Raw genomic sequence first — 18,417 nt, 5'->3', positions numbered from 1 at the left:
TCTGTTCCCTTTCCCATATTGGCAGCCTCCCGAAGTTGCAACTCAACATCCGAAATGCTAAAATATAGATTGAAGCCTTCTATAAATTCTCATCCAACCAACCATGTATAGGTTTTTCCAAGTTTCCATTTGGCCTCTGAATGGTGTTAGTTTAAACAGCGATACACCCCCAAACGTTTACCCCCTGTTCTATTGATTTCAGGGTGATATCGTGTTAGAGGAATTTATTTCCTATATGTTCATTAACCAATTCAATTAAAAAACTCTGTCCGTTTCTAAGAATTTGTAAGATACGTATTTGCATAAAATGGACAGAGACCTGTCTCAAAATTAATCAGTATCGTTTATTTTTGGTTAGCTCTCCCCAAAATATCATTCTCATTAGTTTATATACCTCATATTTCGTCATAAATGTCTCTCCTCCTCTCAGATACAATGGCAGTATAGTTCACAAGCCTTCCCTCATTGTCTGCCACCTGTTAAACAATCTACTACAAGCCCAAGGTCTCTCCCCTCCCTGGGTAGAGACAGAATGTCCCGTAAGGAACACAGCATCCCAGGATAGCTCCATTTGTTTCTAACAAGGAACAGAAAGTCCTTGTTCTAATTCTGGACTAAAACTACACACATTTTATTTAGTATTATGATTATAATAACATTCATACACCCATACAGTAACATAGTAGTATTCTGTTAAGTTATAGTTCTAAGTTAAATGTATACAATTTAGTCATTATTCATAAAAATCCCATAACATATCGATAAAGTTATTAACAGTTATTTTTAATGCGTTACACTTGCCGCGTTGGCCAAACACTTTAATCAAAACGCAACACTTACAAAATGTAGCTAGATGTCTTCTACAAATTGTCTTCTAACCAATGACGTACACACTATTCACAGATTCCGTTTTTTGAGCTGTGTTAGTTTAAACAGGATGCGCCAACTCATTTCCTCCTCTCTCGCCCATTTGATTTCAACGTGATATCTGTGATTGACAAATAAGTGCGTGTTGCGTTTCTCTTTCCGTTTTAGCGACCCAAAATGTAGCGGTCTGTCTTCTGCAGGTTGTTCTCTAACCATGGAAGAAAGATATGCAGTGTCCATGTGTTTTTTAGTTGTTAGTTTCAACAGCGCGTAGCCTACATCCTGAATTCTCCCCTAATCGATATCAGTGAATTATTGCCACGGTTTTTGGTGCGTGTGCAGTAGTTTATAAGGTGCTCGTTAAAAAAAATATACAAGTAATATGATTACTATTGTTAAACATGTATGTGTACATAGTACATTGTATGTTTAGGTTTTCAATATATCACGAACTGTTTGTGCATATTCGTTATTGTTTTGGACTGTTAAAACTGTTTTGACATTGGGCTATTTATCGAAATGTCCAACCAGCGTCTTATTAACAGGAAGAAGAGACTATCAACTGTCCATTGAACTATCAACTTTCATTTCCAATGGTATTGTACTTAATCAGATAAAAAACTGCTGAATGACGCCAAAAAACATGCTGCGTTAGAATTGCTTTAAATAAACTACCAGAAATCACGGGTTTGCTCTGCCACGGGTTTGCTCTGCCGCGGGGTTGCTCTGCCAGTAGGATCCGCAGCAGCCTCTAATATGGGGGCGGAACAGCCGGCAACATTGTAGTAAAGTTATTGTAGCTTCCACTCCCATGCCAGTCCACGCGGCATCACCATACCAACAGTAACTAATACCACGTTTAGCTACTGTACCGGACTACTTAGCTAGCAAAACTTTATGTAGGTTTTCACCTCGCAATATTCATGAATGGTTGAATAGAAGTTTGAAGAAATATTCCTCAACATGTCAAATTTGAAGAAACGTCACTCCAAGTCCTCGGGGGAATCAGGCGTCCACGAAGAAGTGTTTTCTCTGATTGAAGGCAGTGCGCTCTCAAACCCAACTGAAAGAAAGACGAGTAAATGTGGCAGCATCTCCGGGAAGAACACAGTTGAACTGAAAAGAACTATAACTCTACTGAATGGTGTTGCTATCATCGTGGGTAGCATCATCGGCTCGGGGATATTCGTGACACCCATCGGGGTAGTGAAGGAAGCTGGTTCTGTCGGACTGTCGTTGATCATTTGGGCAGTGTGTGGGTTGTTCTCGACAATGGGGGCTCTGTGCTATGCAGAATTAGGGACCACCATCACCAAATCTGGAGGAGATTATGCCTACATTCTTGAGGTCTATGGGTCTCTTCCTGCATTCCTAAAACTCTGGATAGAACTACTGATCATCCGCCCTTCTTCTCAGTACATCGTTTCTTATGTATTTGCCACTTATTTACTCAAACCCATCTTCCCGTTCTCTCCGGTACCAGAAAATGTCGCTAAATTGATCTTCTGCCAGTGTATATGTAAGTCAGTTTGCTTTATGAGATACACATTTTATCTCTACACTTTGAATGAACCTATTGTAGCGACCCGCACAGACAGCTGTGTGTTATGTGTTAGGCTAGTCCTCTGTCTGGCCAATTGTTCCTTTATGATCTAGTCAGGTCATTACACTATGTTGAACCAGTATTTCCTGTCTGGTTGCATCAGCTATTTATCAAATCCCATGCTTCGTAAACGACAGGTGTAAGTAGACTAACTTGTTGGCTCTTACCAACAATGCTGAGAGAAAGTAGAGAAATAATAGAAAAGTAAAGCATGTAATAATAAATACACAATGAGTAACGATAACTCTGCTTTATACACGGGATACCACGATGTGCAGGGGTAAGAGGTAATTGAGGTACAGTTGAAGTCGGAAGTTTACATACACCTTAGCCAAATGCATTTAAACTAAGTTTTTCACAATTCCTGACATTTAATCCTAGTAAAAATCCTCTGTTTTAGGTCAGTTAGGATCACCACTTTATTTTAAGAATGTGGAATGTCAGAATAATAGTAGAGTGATTTATTTCAGCTTTTATTTCTTTCATCATATTCCCAGTGGGTCAGAAGTTTACATACACTCAATTAGGTCAGGACTTTGTGATGGCCACTCCAATACCTTGACTTTGTTGTCCTTAAGCCATTTTGCCACAACTTTGGAAGTATGCATTGTCCATTTGGAAGACCCATTTGCGACCAAGCTTTGACTTCCTGACTGATGTCTTGAGATGTTGCTTCAATATATCCACATAATTTTCCTGCCTCATGATGCCATCTATTTTGTGAAGTGCACCAGTCCCTCCTGCAGCAAAGCACCCACACTACATGATGCTGCCACCCCCGTGCTTCACGGTTGGTATGGTGTTCTTCGGCTTGCAAGCCTCCCCCTTGTTCCTCCAAACATAACAATGGTCATTATGGCAAAACAGTTCTATTTTTGTTTCATCAGACCAGAGAACATGTCGCCAAAAAGTACGATCTTTGTCCCCATGTGCAGTTGCAAACCGTAGTCTTGCTTTTTTATGGCGGATTTAGAGCAGTGGCTTCTTCCTTGCTGAGTGGCCTTTCAGGTTATGTCGATATAGGACTCATTTTACTGTGAATATAGATTATTTTGTACCTGTTTACTCCAGCATCTTCACATTGTCCTTTGCTGTTGTTCTGGGATTGATTTGCACTTTTCGCACCAAAGTAAGTGAATCTCTAGGAGACAGAACGTGTCTCCTTCCTGAGCGGTATGACGGCTGCGTGGTCCCATGGTGTTTATACTTGCGTACTATTGTTTGTACAGATGAACGTGGTACCTTCAGGCGTTTGGAAATTGCTCCCAAGGATGAACCAAACTTGTGGAGGTCTACCATTTTTCCTGGGGTCTTGGCAGATTTCTTTTAATTTTCCCATGATGTCAAACAAAAAGGCACTGAGTTTGAAGGTAGGCCTTGAAATACATCTACAGGTACACCTCCAATTGACTCAAATTATGTCAATTAGCCTATCAGAAGCTTCTAAAACCATGACATTATTTTCTGGAATTTTCCAAGCTGTTTAAAGGCACAGTCAACTTAGTGTATGTAAACTTCTGACCCACTGGAGTTGTGATACAGTGAATTATAAGTGAAATAATTTGTCTGTAAACAATTGTTGGAAAAATGACTTGTGTTATGCATAAAGTAGATGTCCTAACCGACTTGACAAAACTATAGTTTGTTAACAAGAAATTTGTGGAGTGGTTGAAAGCGAGTTTTAATGACTCCAACCTAAGTGTATGTAAACTTCCAACTTCAACTGTATCTACAATTCAAAATGTATAATACCACCATACAACAATATTACAATGTCCGCGTGTCTGTATGTAACAGTAACTTTAGTCCATCCCCTCGCGCGAACCAGGGACCCTCTGCACACATCAACAACAGTCACCCACGAAGCATAGTTACCCATCGCTCCACAAAGGCCGCGGCCCTTGCAGAGCAAGGGGAACCACTACTTCAAGGTCTCAGAGCAAGTGACGTTACCGATTGAAAGGCTATTAGCGCGCACCACCGCTAACTAGCTAGCCATTTCACATCCGTTACGTGTACTCGTGTATGTGTCTCTTCACAGTCCCCGCTGTTCCATAAGGTGTATTTTTAACTGTTTAAAAAAAATCTGATTCTACTTCTTGCATCAGTTACCTGATGTGGAATAGAGATCCATGTAGTCATGGCTCTATGTAGTACTGTGCGCCTCACGTTACAAACGGATGCCCTTAGGACAGCAATTATTCTAGCCAGGTGGAATGAACCAGCTGTCCTGTCTGATTGCCGTGTTCACCATTCTGTTTTACTGTGAAATGAAATAGAATGATGAACGCAGCGATCAGGCTGGTTCCAACAGGCTAGCAATTCTCCCCTAACCTGCGGAATAAACCTCTTCTGTCTGTCTGTCTGTCTGTCTGTCTGTCTGTCTGTTCCAGTGCTCTTGACAGCAGTAAACTGCTGGAGTGTGAAGGCTGCCACATGGGTTCAAGATGTCTTCACTGCAGCCAAGCTCCTCGCTCTGGTGCTCATCATCCTCCTCGGCTTTGTGCAGATTGGCAGAGGTGAGAAGTAGACACACAGACAGACTGACGTGCTCGATACACACACAGAGAAGTGTTGAAGAAGAGTTTTTGTTTGCGATCTGTCAGTGATATCTTCTTCCTCTGTCAGTCCACTCACAAACGTTCATCTCTTTTCAGGAGGGACGGAGCGTCTTTGGCCAGAGAACGCATTCGAAGGGACAAGGACGGACGTTGGCAGCTTCGGGTTGGCCCTGTACAGTGGCCTGTTTGCCTACGGAGGCTGGTAAGTAGGGAGGAGGAGGCTGGTAGTTAGGGAGGAGAGAACAGAACTAGTGTTTGGGATAAACCTGTGTGTCCGGCTCCCAGACCCAGATTAAACCTAGTCCTGGACTACAGAACACTTTACCTGCTTCTTAGTTTGGTCCAGTGTCTATGTATTCATTAGTATTTTAAACCATTCAAATATCTGTCTAGTTTGAATAAATAACAAACATTTCAAAGTAAGCTAGGTGGATGAAGAGGTCACCTGTACACATGATGAATACAGCACTGTTCATAATGGTATAGGCCTACTGTCTGTCTGGCATCTCTACTACAGTGGTTCATAATGGTATAGGTCTACTGTCTGTCTGGCATCTCTACTACAGTGGTTCATAATGGTATAGGCATACTGTCTGGCTGGCATCTCTACTACAGTGGTTCATAATGGTATAGGCCTACTGTCTGTCTGGCATCTCTACTACAGTGGTTCATAATGGTATAGGCCTACTGTCTGTCTGGCATCTCTACTACAGTGGTTCATAATGGTATAGGCCTACTGTCTATCTGGCATCTCTACTACAGTGGTTCATAATGGTATAGGCCTACTGTCTGTCTGACATCTCTACTACAGTGGTTCATAATGGTATAGGCCTACTGTCTGGCATCTCTACTACAGTGGTTCATAATGGTATAGGCCTACTGTCTGGCATCTCTACTACAGTGGTTCATAATGGTATAGGCCTACTGTCTGTCTGGCATCTCTACTACAGTGGTTCATAATGGTATAGGCCTACTGTCTGTCTGGCATCTCTACTACAGTGGTTCATAATGGTATAGGCCTACTGTCTGTCTGGCATCTCTACTACAGTGGTTCATAATGGTATAGGCCTACTGTCTGGCATCTCTACTACAGTGGTTCATAATGGTATAGGCCTACTGTCTGTCTGGCATCTCTACTACAGTGGTTCATAATGGTATAGGCCTACTGTCTGTCTGGCATCTCTACTACAGTGGTTCATAATGGTATAGGCCTACTGTCTGTCTTGCATCTCTACTACAGTGGTTCATAATGGTTTAGGCCTACTGTCTGTCTGGCATCTCTACTACAGTGGTTCATAATGGTATAGGCCTACTGTCTGTCTGGCATCTCTACTACAGTGGTTCATAATGGTATAGGCCTACTGTCTGTCTGGCATCTCTACTACAGTGGTTCATAATGGTATAGGCCTACTGTCTGGCATCTCTACTACAGTGGTTCATAATGGTATAGGCCTACTGTCTGTCTGGCATCTCTACTACAGTGGTTCATAATGGTTTAGGCCTACTGTCTGTCTGGCATCTCTACTACAGTGGTTCATAATGGTATAGGCCTACTGTCTGTCTGGCATCTCTACTACAGTGGTTCATAATGGTATAGGCCTACTGTCTGTCTGGCATCTCTACTACAGTGGTTCATAATGGTATAGGCCTACTGTCTGTCTGACATCTCTACTACAGTGGTTCATAATGGTATAGGCCTACTGTCTGTCTGGCATCTCTACTACAGTGGTTCATAATGGTATAGGCCTACTGTCTGTCTGGCATTTCTACTACAGTGGTTCAAAATGGTATAGGCCTACTGTCTGTCTGGCATCTCTACTACAGTGGTTCATAATGGTATAGTTCTACTGTCTGTCTGGCATCTCTACTACAGTGGTTCATAATGGTATAGGTCTACTGTCTGTCTGGCATCTCTACTACAGTAGTTCATAATGGTATAGGTCTACTGTCTGTCTGGCATCTCTACTACAGTAGTTCAAAATGGTATAGGTCTACTGTCTGTCTGGCGTCTCTAGTACAGTTAAGTGAAACAATTAATTTTATTTTGTTTTTTTTCACAGGAATAATTTAAATTTAGTCACAGAAGAGATGATTGAGCCGCACAAGTAAGTCACCTGTAGTGCACTATGTATATATATATACATATATATATATAAGGTTATGTACAAAATGAGTAACAAACTAAATAGCACAGTTGGTTAGTCAGGCCATAAAACGGCAGCCATCGCCTCTATACGGTAGACTAGGGTGCCATTTTAGATTTTCTCCTCCCCGTCACCTGTTACCATGGTGACAGGCAAGGAGGGAGTTTACATTTGACCTTTCCTTGACCCTTGTTTCGTGTGTGTGTGTAGGAACCTGCCGCGTGCCATCATGCTCTCCCTGCCCATGGTGACGGTGGTGTATGTCCTTACTAACCTGGCCTACTTCACCACCATCAGCCCTGAGGAGATGGTGGCTTCAGAGGCCGTGGCAGTGGTGAGACTACGAGCATGACGTTACCCACACACACACATGGATGGTAGCACACACACACACACACACACACACACACACACACACACACACACACACACACACACACACACACACACACACACACACACACACACACACACACACACACACACACACACACACACACACACACACACACACACACACACACACACACACACACACAGAGCTACCCCTAAATCCAAGTAACTGTGACCTGCAGGACTTTGGTAACTTCCACCTGGGCGTCATGGCCTGGATCATCCCTGTGTTTGTGGGACTGTCCTGTTTCGGCTCCGTTAACGGATCACTCTTCACCTCCTCCAGGTAACACACACACACACACACACACACACACACACACACACACACACACACACACACACACACACACACACCTGTTTGTAATAGTACCTGTTTGTAATAGTACCTGTTTGTAATAGACTTCTCTCCATCTTTCTTTCTGTCAGGTTGTTTTTGGTCGGGTCACGAGAAGGTCACCTGCCCATTCTGTTGTCCATGATCCACCCGATCCTGCTCACCCCTCAGCCTTCACTCATCTTCACCGTGAGTCCTGTCATTATCATTCTGTTGTCCATGATCCACCCGATCCTGTTCACCCCTCAGCCTTCACTCATCTTCACCGTGAGTCCTGTCACTGTCAACAAAGTTACACATTCAGGATGAATATTTATTTATTTAACCTCTCAATTTGACTCCTGTTGTTTGTATCAGTGTTTGACTCCTGTTGTGTGAATCAGTGTTTGACTCCTGTTGTGTGAATCAGTGTTTGACTCCTGTTGTGTGAATCAGTGTTTGACTCCTGTTGTGTGAATCAGTGTTTTGACTCCTGTTGTGTGTATCAGTGTTTGACTCCTGTTGTGTGAATCAGTGTTTTGACTCCTGTTGTTTGTATAAGTGTTTGACTCCTGTTGTGTGTATCAGTGTTTGACTCCTGTTGTGTGAATCAGTGTTTGACTCCTGTTGTGTGAATCAGTAATTTGACTCCTGTTGTGTGAATCAGTGTTTTGACTCCTGTTGTGTGAATCAGTGTTTGACTCCTGTTGTGTGAATCAGTGTTTTGACTCCTGTTGTGTGAATCAGTGTTTTGACTCCTGTTGTGTGTATCAGTGTTTGACTCCTGTTGTGTGAATCAGTGTTTTGACTCCTGTTGTGTGAATCAGTGTTTTGACTCCTGTTGTGTGTATCAGTGTTTGACTCCTGTTGTGTGAATCAGTGTTTTGACTCCTGTTGTGTGAATCAGTGTTTTGACTCCTGTTGTGTGAATCAGTGTTTTGACTCCTGTTGTGTGAATCAGTGTTTTGACTCCTGTTGTGTGAATCAGTGTTTTGACTCCTGTTGTGTGAATCAGTGTTTGACTCCTGTTGTGTGAATCAGTGTTTTGACTCCTGTTGTGTGAATCAGTTTTTTGACTCCTGTTGTGTGAATCAGTGTTTTGACTCCTGTTGTGTGAATCAGTGTTTTGACACCTGTTGTGTGAATCAGTGTTTTGACACCTGTTGTGTGAATCAGTGTTTGACTCCTGTTGTGTGAATCAGTGTTTTGACTCCTGTTGTGTGAATCAGTGTTTTGACTCCTGTTGTGTGAATCAGTGTTTTGACTCCTGTTGTGTGAATCAGTGTTTTGACTCCTGTTGTGTGAATAGTTGTGTGCATAGTGACGGTGCTGTATGTTGTCTCTCTCAGTGCATAGTGACGGTGCTGTATGTTGTCTCTCTCAGTGCATAGTGACGGTGCTGTATGTTGTCTCTCTCAGTGCATAGTGACGGTGCTGTATGTTGTCTCTCAGTGCATAGTGACGGTGCTGTATGTTGTCTCTCAGTGCATAGTGATGGTGCTGTATGTTGTCTCTCAGTGCATAGTGACGGTGCTGTATGTTGTCTCTCTCAGTGCATAATGACGGTGCTGTATGTTGTCTCTCTCAGTGCATAATGACGGTGCTGTATGTTGTCTCTCTCAGTGCATAGTGACGGTGCTGTATGTTGTCTCTCTCAGTACATAGTGACGGTGCTGTATGTTGTCTCTCTCAGTGCATAGTGACGGTGCTGTATGTTGTCTCTCAGTGCATAATGACGGTGCTGTATGTTGTCTCTCTCAGTGCATAATGACGGTGCTGTATGTTGTCTCTCAGTGCATAATGACGGTGCTGTATGTTGTATCTCTCAGTGCATAGTGACGGTGCTGTATGTTGTCTCTCTCAGTGCATAATGACGGTGCTGTATGTTGTCTCTCAGTGCATAATGACGGTGCTGTATGTTGTCTCTCTTAGTGCATAGTGACGGTGCTGTATGTTGTCTCTCAGTGCATAGTGACGGTGCTGTATGTTGTCTCTCTCAGTGCATAGTGACGGTGCTGTATGTTGTCTCTCTCAGTGCATAGTGACGGTGCTGTATGTTGTCTCTCTCAGTGCATAATGACGGTGCTGTATGTTGTCTCTCTCAGTGCATAGTGACGGTGCTGTATGTTGTCTCTCTCAGTGCATAGTGACGGTGCTGTATGTTGTCTCTCTCAGTGCATAGTGACGGTGCTGTATGTTGTCTCTCTCAGTGCATAATGACGGTGCTGTATGTTGTCTCTTAGTGCATAGTGACGGTGCTGTATGTTGTCTCTCTTAGTGCATAATGACGGTGCTGTATGTTGTCTCTCTCAGTGCATAGTGACGGTGCTGTATGTTGTCTCTTAGTGCATAGTGACGGTGCTGTATGTTGTCTCTCTTAGTGCATAGTGACGGTGCTGTATGTTGTCTCTTAGTGCATAGTGACGGTGCTGTATGTTGTCTCTCTTAGTGCATAATGACGGTGCTGTATGTTGTCTCTCTCAGTGCATAGTGACGGTGCTGTATGTTGTCTCTCTCAGTGCATAGTGACGGTGCTGTATGTTGTCTCTCTCAGTGCATAGTGACGGTGCTGTATGTTGTCTCTCTCAGTGCATAGTGACGGTGCTGTATGTTGTCTCTCAGTGCATAATGACGGTGCTGTATGTTGTCTCTCTCAGTGCATAGTGACGGTGCTGTATGTTGTCTCTCTCAGTGCATAGTGACGGTGCTGTATGTTGTCTCTCAGTGCATAATGACGGTGCTGTATGTTGTCTCTCTCAGTGCATAGTGACGGTGCTGTATGTTGTCTCTCTCAGTGCATAGTGATGGTGCTGTATGTTGTCTCTCTCAGTGCATAGTGACGGTGCTGTATGTTGTCTCTCTTAGTGCATAATGACGGTGCTGTATGTTGTCTCTCTCAGTGCATAGTGACGGTGCTGTATGTTGTCTCTCAGTGCATAGTGACGGTGCTGTATGTTGTCTCTCAGTGCATAGTGACGGTGCTGTATGTTGTCTCTCAGTGCATAATGACGGTGCTGTATGTTGTCTCTCTTAGTGCATAATGACGTTGCTGTATGTTGTCTCTCTCAGTGCATAGTGACGGTGCTGTATGTTGTCTCTCTCAGTGCATAGTGATGGTGCTGTATGTTGTCTCTCTCAGTGCATAGTGACGGTGCTGTATGTTGTCTCTCTCAGTGCATAATGACGGTGCTGTATGTTGTCTCTCTCAGTGCATAGTGACGGTGCTGTATGTTGTCTCTCAGTGCATAATGACGGTGCTGTATGTTGTCTCTCTCAGTGCATAGTGATGGTGCTGTATGTTGTCTCTCTCAGTGCATAATGACGGTGCTGTATGTTGTCTCTCTCAGTGCATAATGACGGTGCTGTATGTTGTCTCTCAGTGCATAATGACGGTGCTGTATGTTGTCTCTCTCAGTGCATAATGACGGTGCTGTATGTTGTCTCTCTCAGTGCATAATGACGGTGCTGTATGTTGTCTCTCAGTGCATAATGACGGTGCTGTATGTTGTCTCTCAGTGCATAATGACGGTGCTGTATGTTGTCTCTCAGTGCATAATGACGGTGCTGTATGTTGTCTCTCTCAGTGCATAATGACGGTGCTGTATGTTGTCTCTCAGTGCATAATGACGGTGCTGTATGTTGTCTCTCTCAGTGCATAATGACGGTGCTGTATGTTGTCTCTCAGTGCATAATGACGGTGCTGTGTGTTGTCTCTCTCAGTGCATAATGACGGTGCTGTATGTTGTCTCTCTCAGTGCATAGTGACGGTGCTGTATGTTGTCTCTCAGTGCATAGTGACGGTGCTGTATGTTGTCTCTCTCAGTGCATAGTGACGGTGCTATATGTTGTCTCTCTCAGTGCATAGTGACGGTGCTGTATGTTGTCTCTCTTAGTACATAGTGACGGTGCTGTATGTTGTCTCTCTTAGTGCATAGTGACGGTGCTGTATGTTGTCTCTCTCAGTGCATAGTGACGGTGCTATATGTTGTCTCTCTCAGTGCATAGTGACGGTGCTATATGTTGTCTCTCTCAGTGCATAGTGACGGTGCTGTATGTTGTCTCTCTTAGTACATAGTGACGGTGCTGTATGTTGTCTCTCTCAGTGCATAGTGACGGTGCTATATGTTGTCTCTCTCAGTGCATAATGACGGTGCTGTATGTTGTCTCTCTCAGTGCATAATGACGGTGCTGTATGTTGTCTCTCTCAGTGCATAATGACGGTGCTGTATGTTGTCTCTCTCAGTGCATAATGACGGTGCTGTATGTTGTCTCTCAGTGCATAATGACGGTGCTGTATGTTGTCTCTCTCAGTGCATAGTGACGGTGCTGTATGTTGTCTCTCTCAGTGCATAATGACGGTGCTGTATGTTGTCTCTCAGTGCATAGTGACGGTGCTGTATGTTGTCTCTCTCAGTGCATAGTGACGGTGCTGTATGTTGTCTCTCAGTGCATAGTGACGGTGCTGTATGTTGTCTCTCTCAGTGCATAGTGACGGTGCTGTATGTTGTCTCTCAGTGCATAGTGACGGTGCTGTATGTTGTCTCTCTCAGTGCATAGTGACAGTGCTGTATGTTGTCTCTCAGTGCATAGTGACGGTGCTGTATGTTGTCTCTCAGTGCATAGTGACGGTGCTGTATGTTGTCTCTCTCAGTGCATAGTGACGGTGCTGTATGTTGTCTCTCAGTGCATAATGACGGTGCTGTATGTTGTCTCTCTCAGTGCATAGTGACGGTGCTGTATGTTGTCTCTCTCAGTGCATAGTGACGGTGCTGTATGTTGTCTCTCTCAGTGCATAGTGACGGTGCTGTATGTTGTCTCTCTCTTAGTGCATAATGACGGTGCTGTATGTTGTCTCTCAGTGCATAATGACGGTGCTGTATGTTGTCTCTCTCAGTGCATAGTGACGGTGCTGTATGTTGTCTCTCAGTGCATAGTGATGGTGCTGTATGTTGTCTCTCTCAGTGCATAGTGACGGTGCTGTATGTTGTCTCTCAGTGCATAATGACGGTGCTGTATGTTGTCTCTCTCAGTGCATAGTGACGGTGCTGTATGTTGTCTCTCTCAGTGCATAGTGACGGTGCTGTATGTTGTCTCTCAGTGCATAATGACGGTGCTGTATGTTGTCTCTCTTAGTGCATAGTGACGGTGCTGTATGTTGTCTCTCTCAGTGCATAGTGACGGTGCTGTATGTTGTCTCTCTCAGTGCATAGTGACGGTGCTGTATGTTGTCTCTCTCAGTGCATAGTGACGGTGCTATATGTTGTCTCTCTCAGTGCATAGTGACGGTGCTGTATGTTGTCTCTCAGTGCATAGTGACGGTGCTGTATGTTGTCTCTCTCAGTGCATAGTGACGGTGCTGTATGTTGTCTCTCTCAGTGCATAGTGACGGTGCTGTATGTTGTCTCTCTCAGTGCATAGTGACGGTGCTGTATGTTGTCTCTCTCAGTGCATAGTGACGGTGCTGTATGTTGTCTCTCTCAGTGCATAATGACGTTGCTGTATGTTGTCTCTCTTAGTGCATAGTGACGGTGCTGTATGTTGTCTCTCTCAGTGCATAGTGACGGTGCTGTATGTTGTCTCTCTCAGTGCATAGTGACGGTGCTGTATGTTGTCTCTCTCAGTGCATAGTGACGGTGCTGTATGTTGTCTCCTAGTGCATAGTGACGGTGCTGTATGTTGTCTCTCTCAGTGCATAATGACGGTGCTGTATGTTGTCTCTCTCAGTGCATAGTGACGGTGCTGTATGTTGTCTCTCAGTGCATAGTGACGGTGCTGTATGTTGTCTCTCTCAGTGCATAGTGACGGTGCTGTATGTTGTCTCTCTCAGTGCATAGTGACGGTGCTGTATGTTGTCTCTCTCAGTGCATAGTGACGGTGCTGTATGTTGTCTCTCAGTGCATAGTGACGGTGCTGTATGTTGTCTCTCTCAGTGCATAGTGACGGTGCTGTATGTTGTCTCTCTCAGTGCATAGTGACGTTGCTGTATGCATTGTCCAGCGACATCTTCTCCATCATCAACTTCTTCAGCTTCGTCAACTGGCTCTGCGTTGCCATGGCAATCATCGGCATGATGTGGCTGCGATACAAGAGACCTGAACTGGAGCGACCCGTCAAGGTAAGTCTGTGTGTGTGTGTGTGTGTGTGTGTGTGTGTGTTCGTTTTGTATAAGTGTTTCTGTGTGTGTTTCTCCTGTGGGTCCTACATCGTTGTGTGTGTGTGTGTGTGTGTGTGTGTGTGTGTGTGTGTGTGTGTGTGTGTTTGTATAAGTGTTTCTGTGTGTGTTTCTCCTGTGGGTCCTACATCGTTGTGTGTGTGTGTTCCAGGTGAATCTTCTACTCCCGGTGAGTTTCGTGATAGTGTGTGTCTTCCTCATTGTGGTGTCATTTTGGAAGACGCCCGTGGAGTGTTGCATCGGCATCGGTATCATCACCACTGGAGTACCCGTCTATTTCTTTGGTGTTTGGTGGCAGAAGAAACCCAGCTGGATCATCAATGGCATCAGTGAGTAACTGAACACTGATGTCACTTCCTGTAGAAAAGCACTAAACTATCACTTCTCCTCACAAGGTTAATGTACAGTACACATCAAGATACTAAACTATCACTTCTACTAACAAGGTTAATGTACAATACACATCAATATACTAAACTATCACTTCTACTCACAAGGTTAATGTACAGTACACATCAAGATACTAAACTATCACTTCTCCTCACAAGGTTAATGTACAGTACACATCAAGATACTAAACTATCACTTCTACTAACAAGGTTAATGTACAGTACACATCAATATACTAAACTATCACTTCTACTCACAAGGTTAATGTACAGTACACATCAAGATACTAAACTATCACTTCTCCTCACAAGGTTAATGTACAGTACACATCAAGATACTAAACTATCACTTCTCCTCACAAGGTTAATGTACAGTACACATCAAGATACTAAACTATCACTTCTCCTCACAAGGTTAATGTACATTACACATCAATATACTAAACTATCACTTCTACTAACAAGGTTAATGTACATTACACATCAAGATACTAAACTATCACTTCTCCTCACAAGGTTAATGTACAGTACACATCAAGATACTAAACTATCACTTCTCCTCACAAGGTTAATGTACAGTACACATCAAGATACTAAACTATCACTTCTCCTCACAAGGTTAATGTACAGTACACATCAATATACTAAACTATCACTTCTACTAACAAGGTCAATGTACAGTACACATCAATATACTAAACTATCACTTCTACTAACAAGGTTAATGTACAGTACACATCAATATACTAAACTATCACTTCTACTAACAAGGTCAATGTACAGTACACATCAATATACTAAACTATCACTTCTCCTCACAAGGTTAATGTACAGTACACATCAATATACTAAACTATCACTTCTACTAACAAGGTCAATGTACAGTACACATCAATATACTAAACTATCACTTCTACTAACAAGGTTAATGTACAGTACACATCAAGATACTAAACTATAAATTCTACTAACAAGGTCAATGTGCAGTACACATCAAGATGACATCTAGATGAATTAAATACACTACTACTAATACCGCTGCTGCTGCTGGTACTGCTACTACTAGTACTGCTACTACTAGTACTGCTACTACTAGTAATAGTTTAGTATACTACTAGTACTATACTGCTACTACTACTACTGCTACTACTAGTACTGCTACTACTAGTACTGCTACTACTAGTAATAGTTTAGTATACTACTAGTACTAGTACTGCTACTACTACTACTGCTACTACTACTACTACTGCTGTGCTACTACTACTACTAGTAATAGTTTAGTATACTACTAGTACTGCTACTACTACTACTGCTACTACTACTACTACGACTACTACTACTACTACTGCTGTGCTACTGCTACTACTAGTAATAGTTTAGTATAGTACTAGTACTATTACTGCTACTACTAGTACTACTACCACTAGTAATAGTTTAGTCTAGTACTGCTACTACTAGTACTGCTACTACTACTACTAGTAATAGCTTAGTATACTACTAGTACTAGTACTGCTACTACTAGTACTGCTACTACTACTACTACTAGTAATAGTTTAGTATACTACTAGTACTGCTACTACTAGTGCTGCTACTACCCCTGCTACTACTAGTACCACTACTACTCCTGCTACTACTAGTACTACTACTACTAGTAATAGTTTAGTATACTACTAGTACTAGTACTGCTACTACTACTACTGCTACTGCTACTAGTACTACTAGTAATAGTTTAGTATACTACTAGTACTAGTACTGCTACTACTAGTACTGCTACTACTCCTGCTACTACTAGTATTGCTACTACTAGTACTGCTAGTACTACTTGTACTGCTACTACTAGTACTGCTACTACTACTACTACTACTACTACTACTGCTGTGCTACTACTATTAGTAGTACTGCTACTACTAGTACTGCTATTGCTAGTACTACTTGTACTGCTACTACTACTACTACTACTAGTAGTAGTACTACTAGTACTACTACTACTAGTACTACTACTACTACTGATGATGATGATGAAAGGGTGTAATAGTAGAGCTGTGTTTCTTGCAGGCTTGTTGACCGTGTTCTGTCAGAAGCTGCTGAACGTGGTTCCTCAGGACTCATGAACTCAACCTATTCTCCACTGCAACCCAAGCCGCTGTACCACCACCGAAGCAGTACTGGGCGGTTAATGTGTGTTCATCTCAGGCTGATCACTCTGAATACTCTCTAACCTTTGACCCCTAACCTTGATTAAGGAGTCAGTGGTGATGGTGGGGTGGGTTTATTGTGTCCAGAAGGAAGGGGTGGGGGACCAACTAGTAAGTAGGCCTAACTATTCGGTTGTTTACACAGAAAACCCACCTTGCTGTCTTTTCTTTACATTTTCAAATGGTCTTTTCTTTACATTTTCAAATGGTCTTTTCTTTACATTTTCAAATGGTCTTTTCTTTACATTTTCAAACGGTCTTTTCTTTACATTTTCAAATTGTCTTTTCTTTACATTTTCAAACTGTCTTTTCTTTACATTTTCAAACGGTCTTTTCTTTACATTTTCAAACGGTCTTTTCTTTACATTTTCAAATGGTCGTTTCTTTACATTTTCAAATGGTTGTTTCTTTACATTTTCAAATGGTTGTTTCTTTACATTTTCAAATGGTCGTTTCTTTACATTTTCAAATGGTCGTTTCTTTACATTTTCAAATGGTCGTTTCTTTACATTTTCAAATGGTCGTTTCTTTACATTTTCAAACGGTCTTTTCTTTAAATTTTCAAATGGTCGTTTCTTTACATTTTCAAACGGTCTTTTCTTTACATTTTCAAACGGTCGTTTCTTTACATTTTCAAACTGTCTTTTCTTTACATTTTCAAACGGTCTTTTCAGTATTTTTGTCTTTGTGTTTATATTTCTTCCTGTATTTAAATAGCAGTTATGTAGACTGTTGTGTTCTTCTTCTTTTTACAGTGTCTTTAAATGTTCAACTGGGGAGTTCTGGAGGACTACCTAGCAGGGTTAGGCTCAATTTCAATTCCATTCAGAAAGTAAACCAAATTCCACATTTTCCTCATTGAAATGCATTGAAGAGAATATTAATTTCATTGTAGTTCCTGAATTGAAATGGAATTGACCCCAGCCCTGATACTGTTTCCCGGGGCGCCGAAGACGTGGATGTCGATTAAGGCAGCCCCCCCGCATCTCTGATTCAGAGGGGTTGGGTTAAATGCGGAAGACACCATTTCAGTTGAATACATTGTTGGACAACTGACTAGGTACCCCCCTTTCCTTTCCCTTTTTATTTACATAAACGGGTAGTATGAAGGCATGATATTTGGTCCTGAAGAGGTTGGTTCTTTAGGAAGTGCACATCTCGGAAGATAAAATAGTAGAATTCAGAATTAGAAGTCAGAGCTCTAGAGTCCCCAGGCTTCATTCCTACAGAGATAGAGAGAGCGCCGGCTGGAGGACGAGATGACCTATTGAACTAGTTATCTAATGTTATCATCGGTTGTTACTGTCTGTATTCTACCCACAGAGATATTCCTGAAGCTTTCTTGACACTTCCTGTTTCTTGTCTTGTTATTGTTTGTGTTTTAAATACTCTGTTTGCTCTAAGTGTCCTTCCTGTGCCTTGTCTTGTTATTGTTGTTTTTTAAATACTCTGTTTGCTCTAAGTGTCCTTCCTGTGCTGCACTTTGAATGTGAATTTGGTTGTATAAATAAAGTTTTTGAAACAACCAATGATGACGGGAGTGAAGAGTGATTATAGTGTGTGGGGTTTTGAATGTTGTTTCTTAAGGGCTGGCTGACCTTTTTTACACTTTGGTTGTATTGACAGTAACTTACTGCAGAGAGACAAGTCAATACAGGAAGCCTGTAGTTACTATACATTCATACACTTGGAATGGATTTTAACATCTGACATCCAGTCGACTGTACCTGTGTCTGAGGGTATATGAGGAGATGGGTTTTAACATCTGAAACCCAGT

The 18,417-nt window shown here is 42.4% G+C and overlaps 1 protein-coding gene across 1 annotated transcript; it reads left to right on the top strand.

Moving 5' to 3' along the window:
* Window positions 1-1,652: 1,652 nt before the first annotated feature.
* LOC129845877 (large neutral amino acids transporter small subunit 1-like) lies at window positions 1,653-18,172 on the top strand. The gene is made up of 10 exons (XM_055913801.1): window positions 1,653-2,386; window positions 4,864-4,989; window positions 5,128-5,233; window positions 7,092-7,136; window positions 7,386-7,509; window positions 7,751-7,854; window positions 7,998-8,094; window positions 13,850-13,999; window positions 14,208-14,385; window positions 16,501-18,172. Exons 1-10 carry the CDS (start codon window positions 1,831-1,833, stop codon window positions 16,554-16,556), a joined length of 1,542 nt encoding a protein of 513 aa, XP_055769776.1. The 5' UTR covers window positions 1,653-1,830; the 3' UTR covers window positions 16,557-18,172.
* The last annotated feature ends 245 nt before the right edge of the window (window positions 18,173-18,417 follow it).

The sequence above is a fragment of the Salvelinus fontinalis genome, unplaced genomic scaffold (genome assembly GCF_029448725.1).
Source record: "Salvelinus fontinalis isolate EN_2023a unplaced genomic scaffold, ASM2944872v1 scaffold_0394, whole genome shotgun sequence".
NCBI classification, from domain to species: Eukaryota; Metazoa; Chordata; class Actinopteri; order Salmoniformes; family Salmonidae; genus Salvelinus; species Salvelinus fontinalis.
This window is presented reverse-complemented; position numbering and strand designations above follow the sequence as displayed.

What these genes read in the sequence shown, in the direction of transcription:
- LOC129845877 (XM_055913801.1), top strand. Translation starts at nt 1,831, where the DNA reads ATGTCAAATTTGAAGAAACGTCACTCCAAGTCCTCGGGGGAATCAGGC. An exon ending in GAGATGATTGAGCCGCACAA is followed by an intron (nt 7,137 to 7,385) that starts GTAAGTCACCTG and finishes GTGTGTGTGTAG; the next exon opens with GAACCTGCCGCGTGCCATCA. An exon ending in TCACTCTTCACCTCCTCCAG is followed by an intron (nt 7,855 to 7,997) that starts GTAACACACACA and finishes TCTTTCTGTCAG; the next exon opens with GTTGTTTTTGGTCGGGTCAC.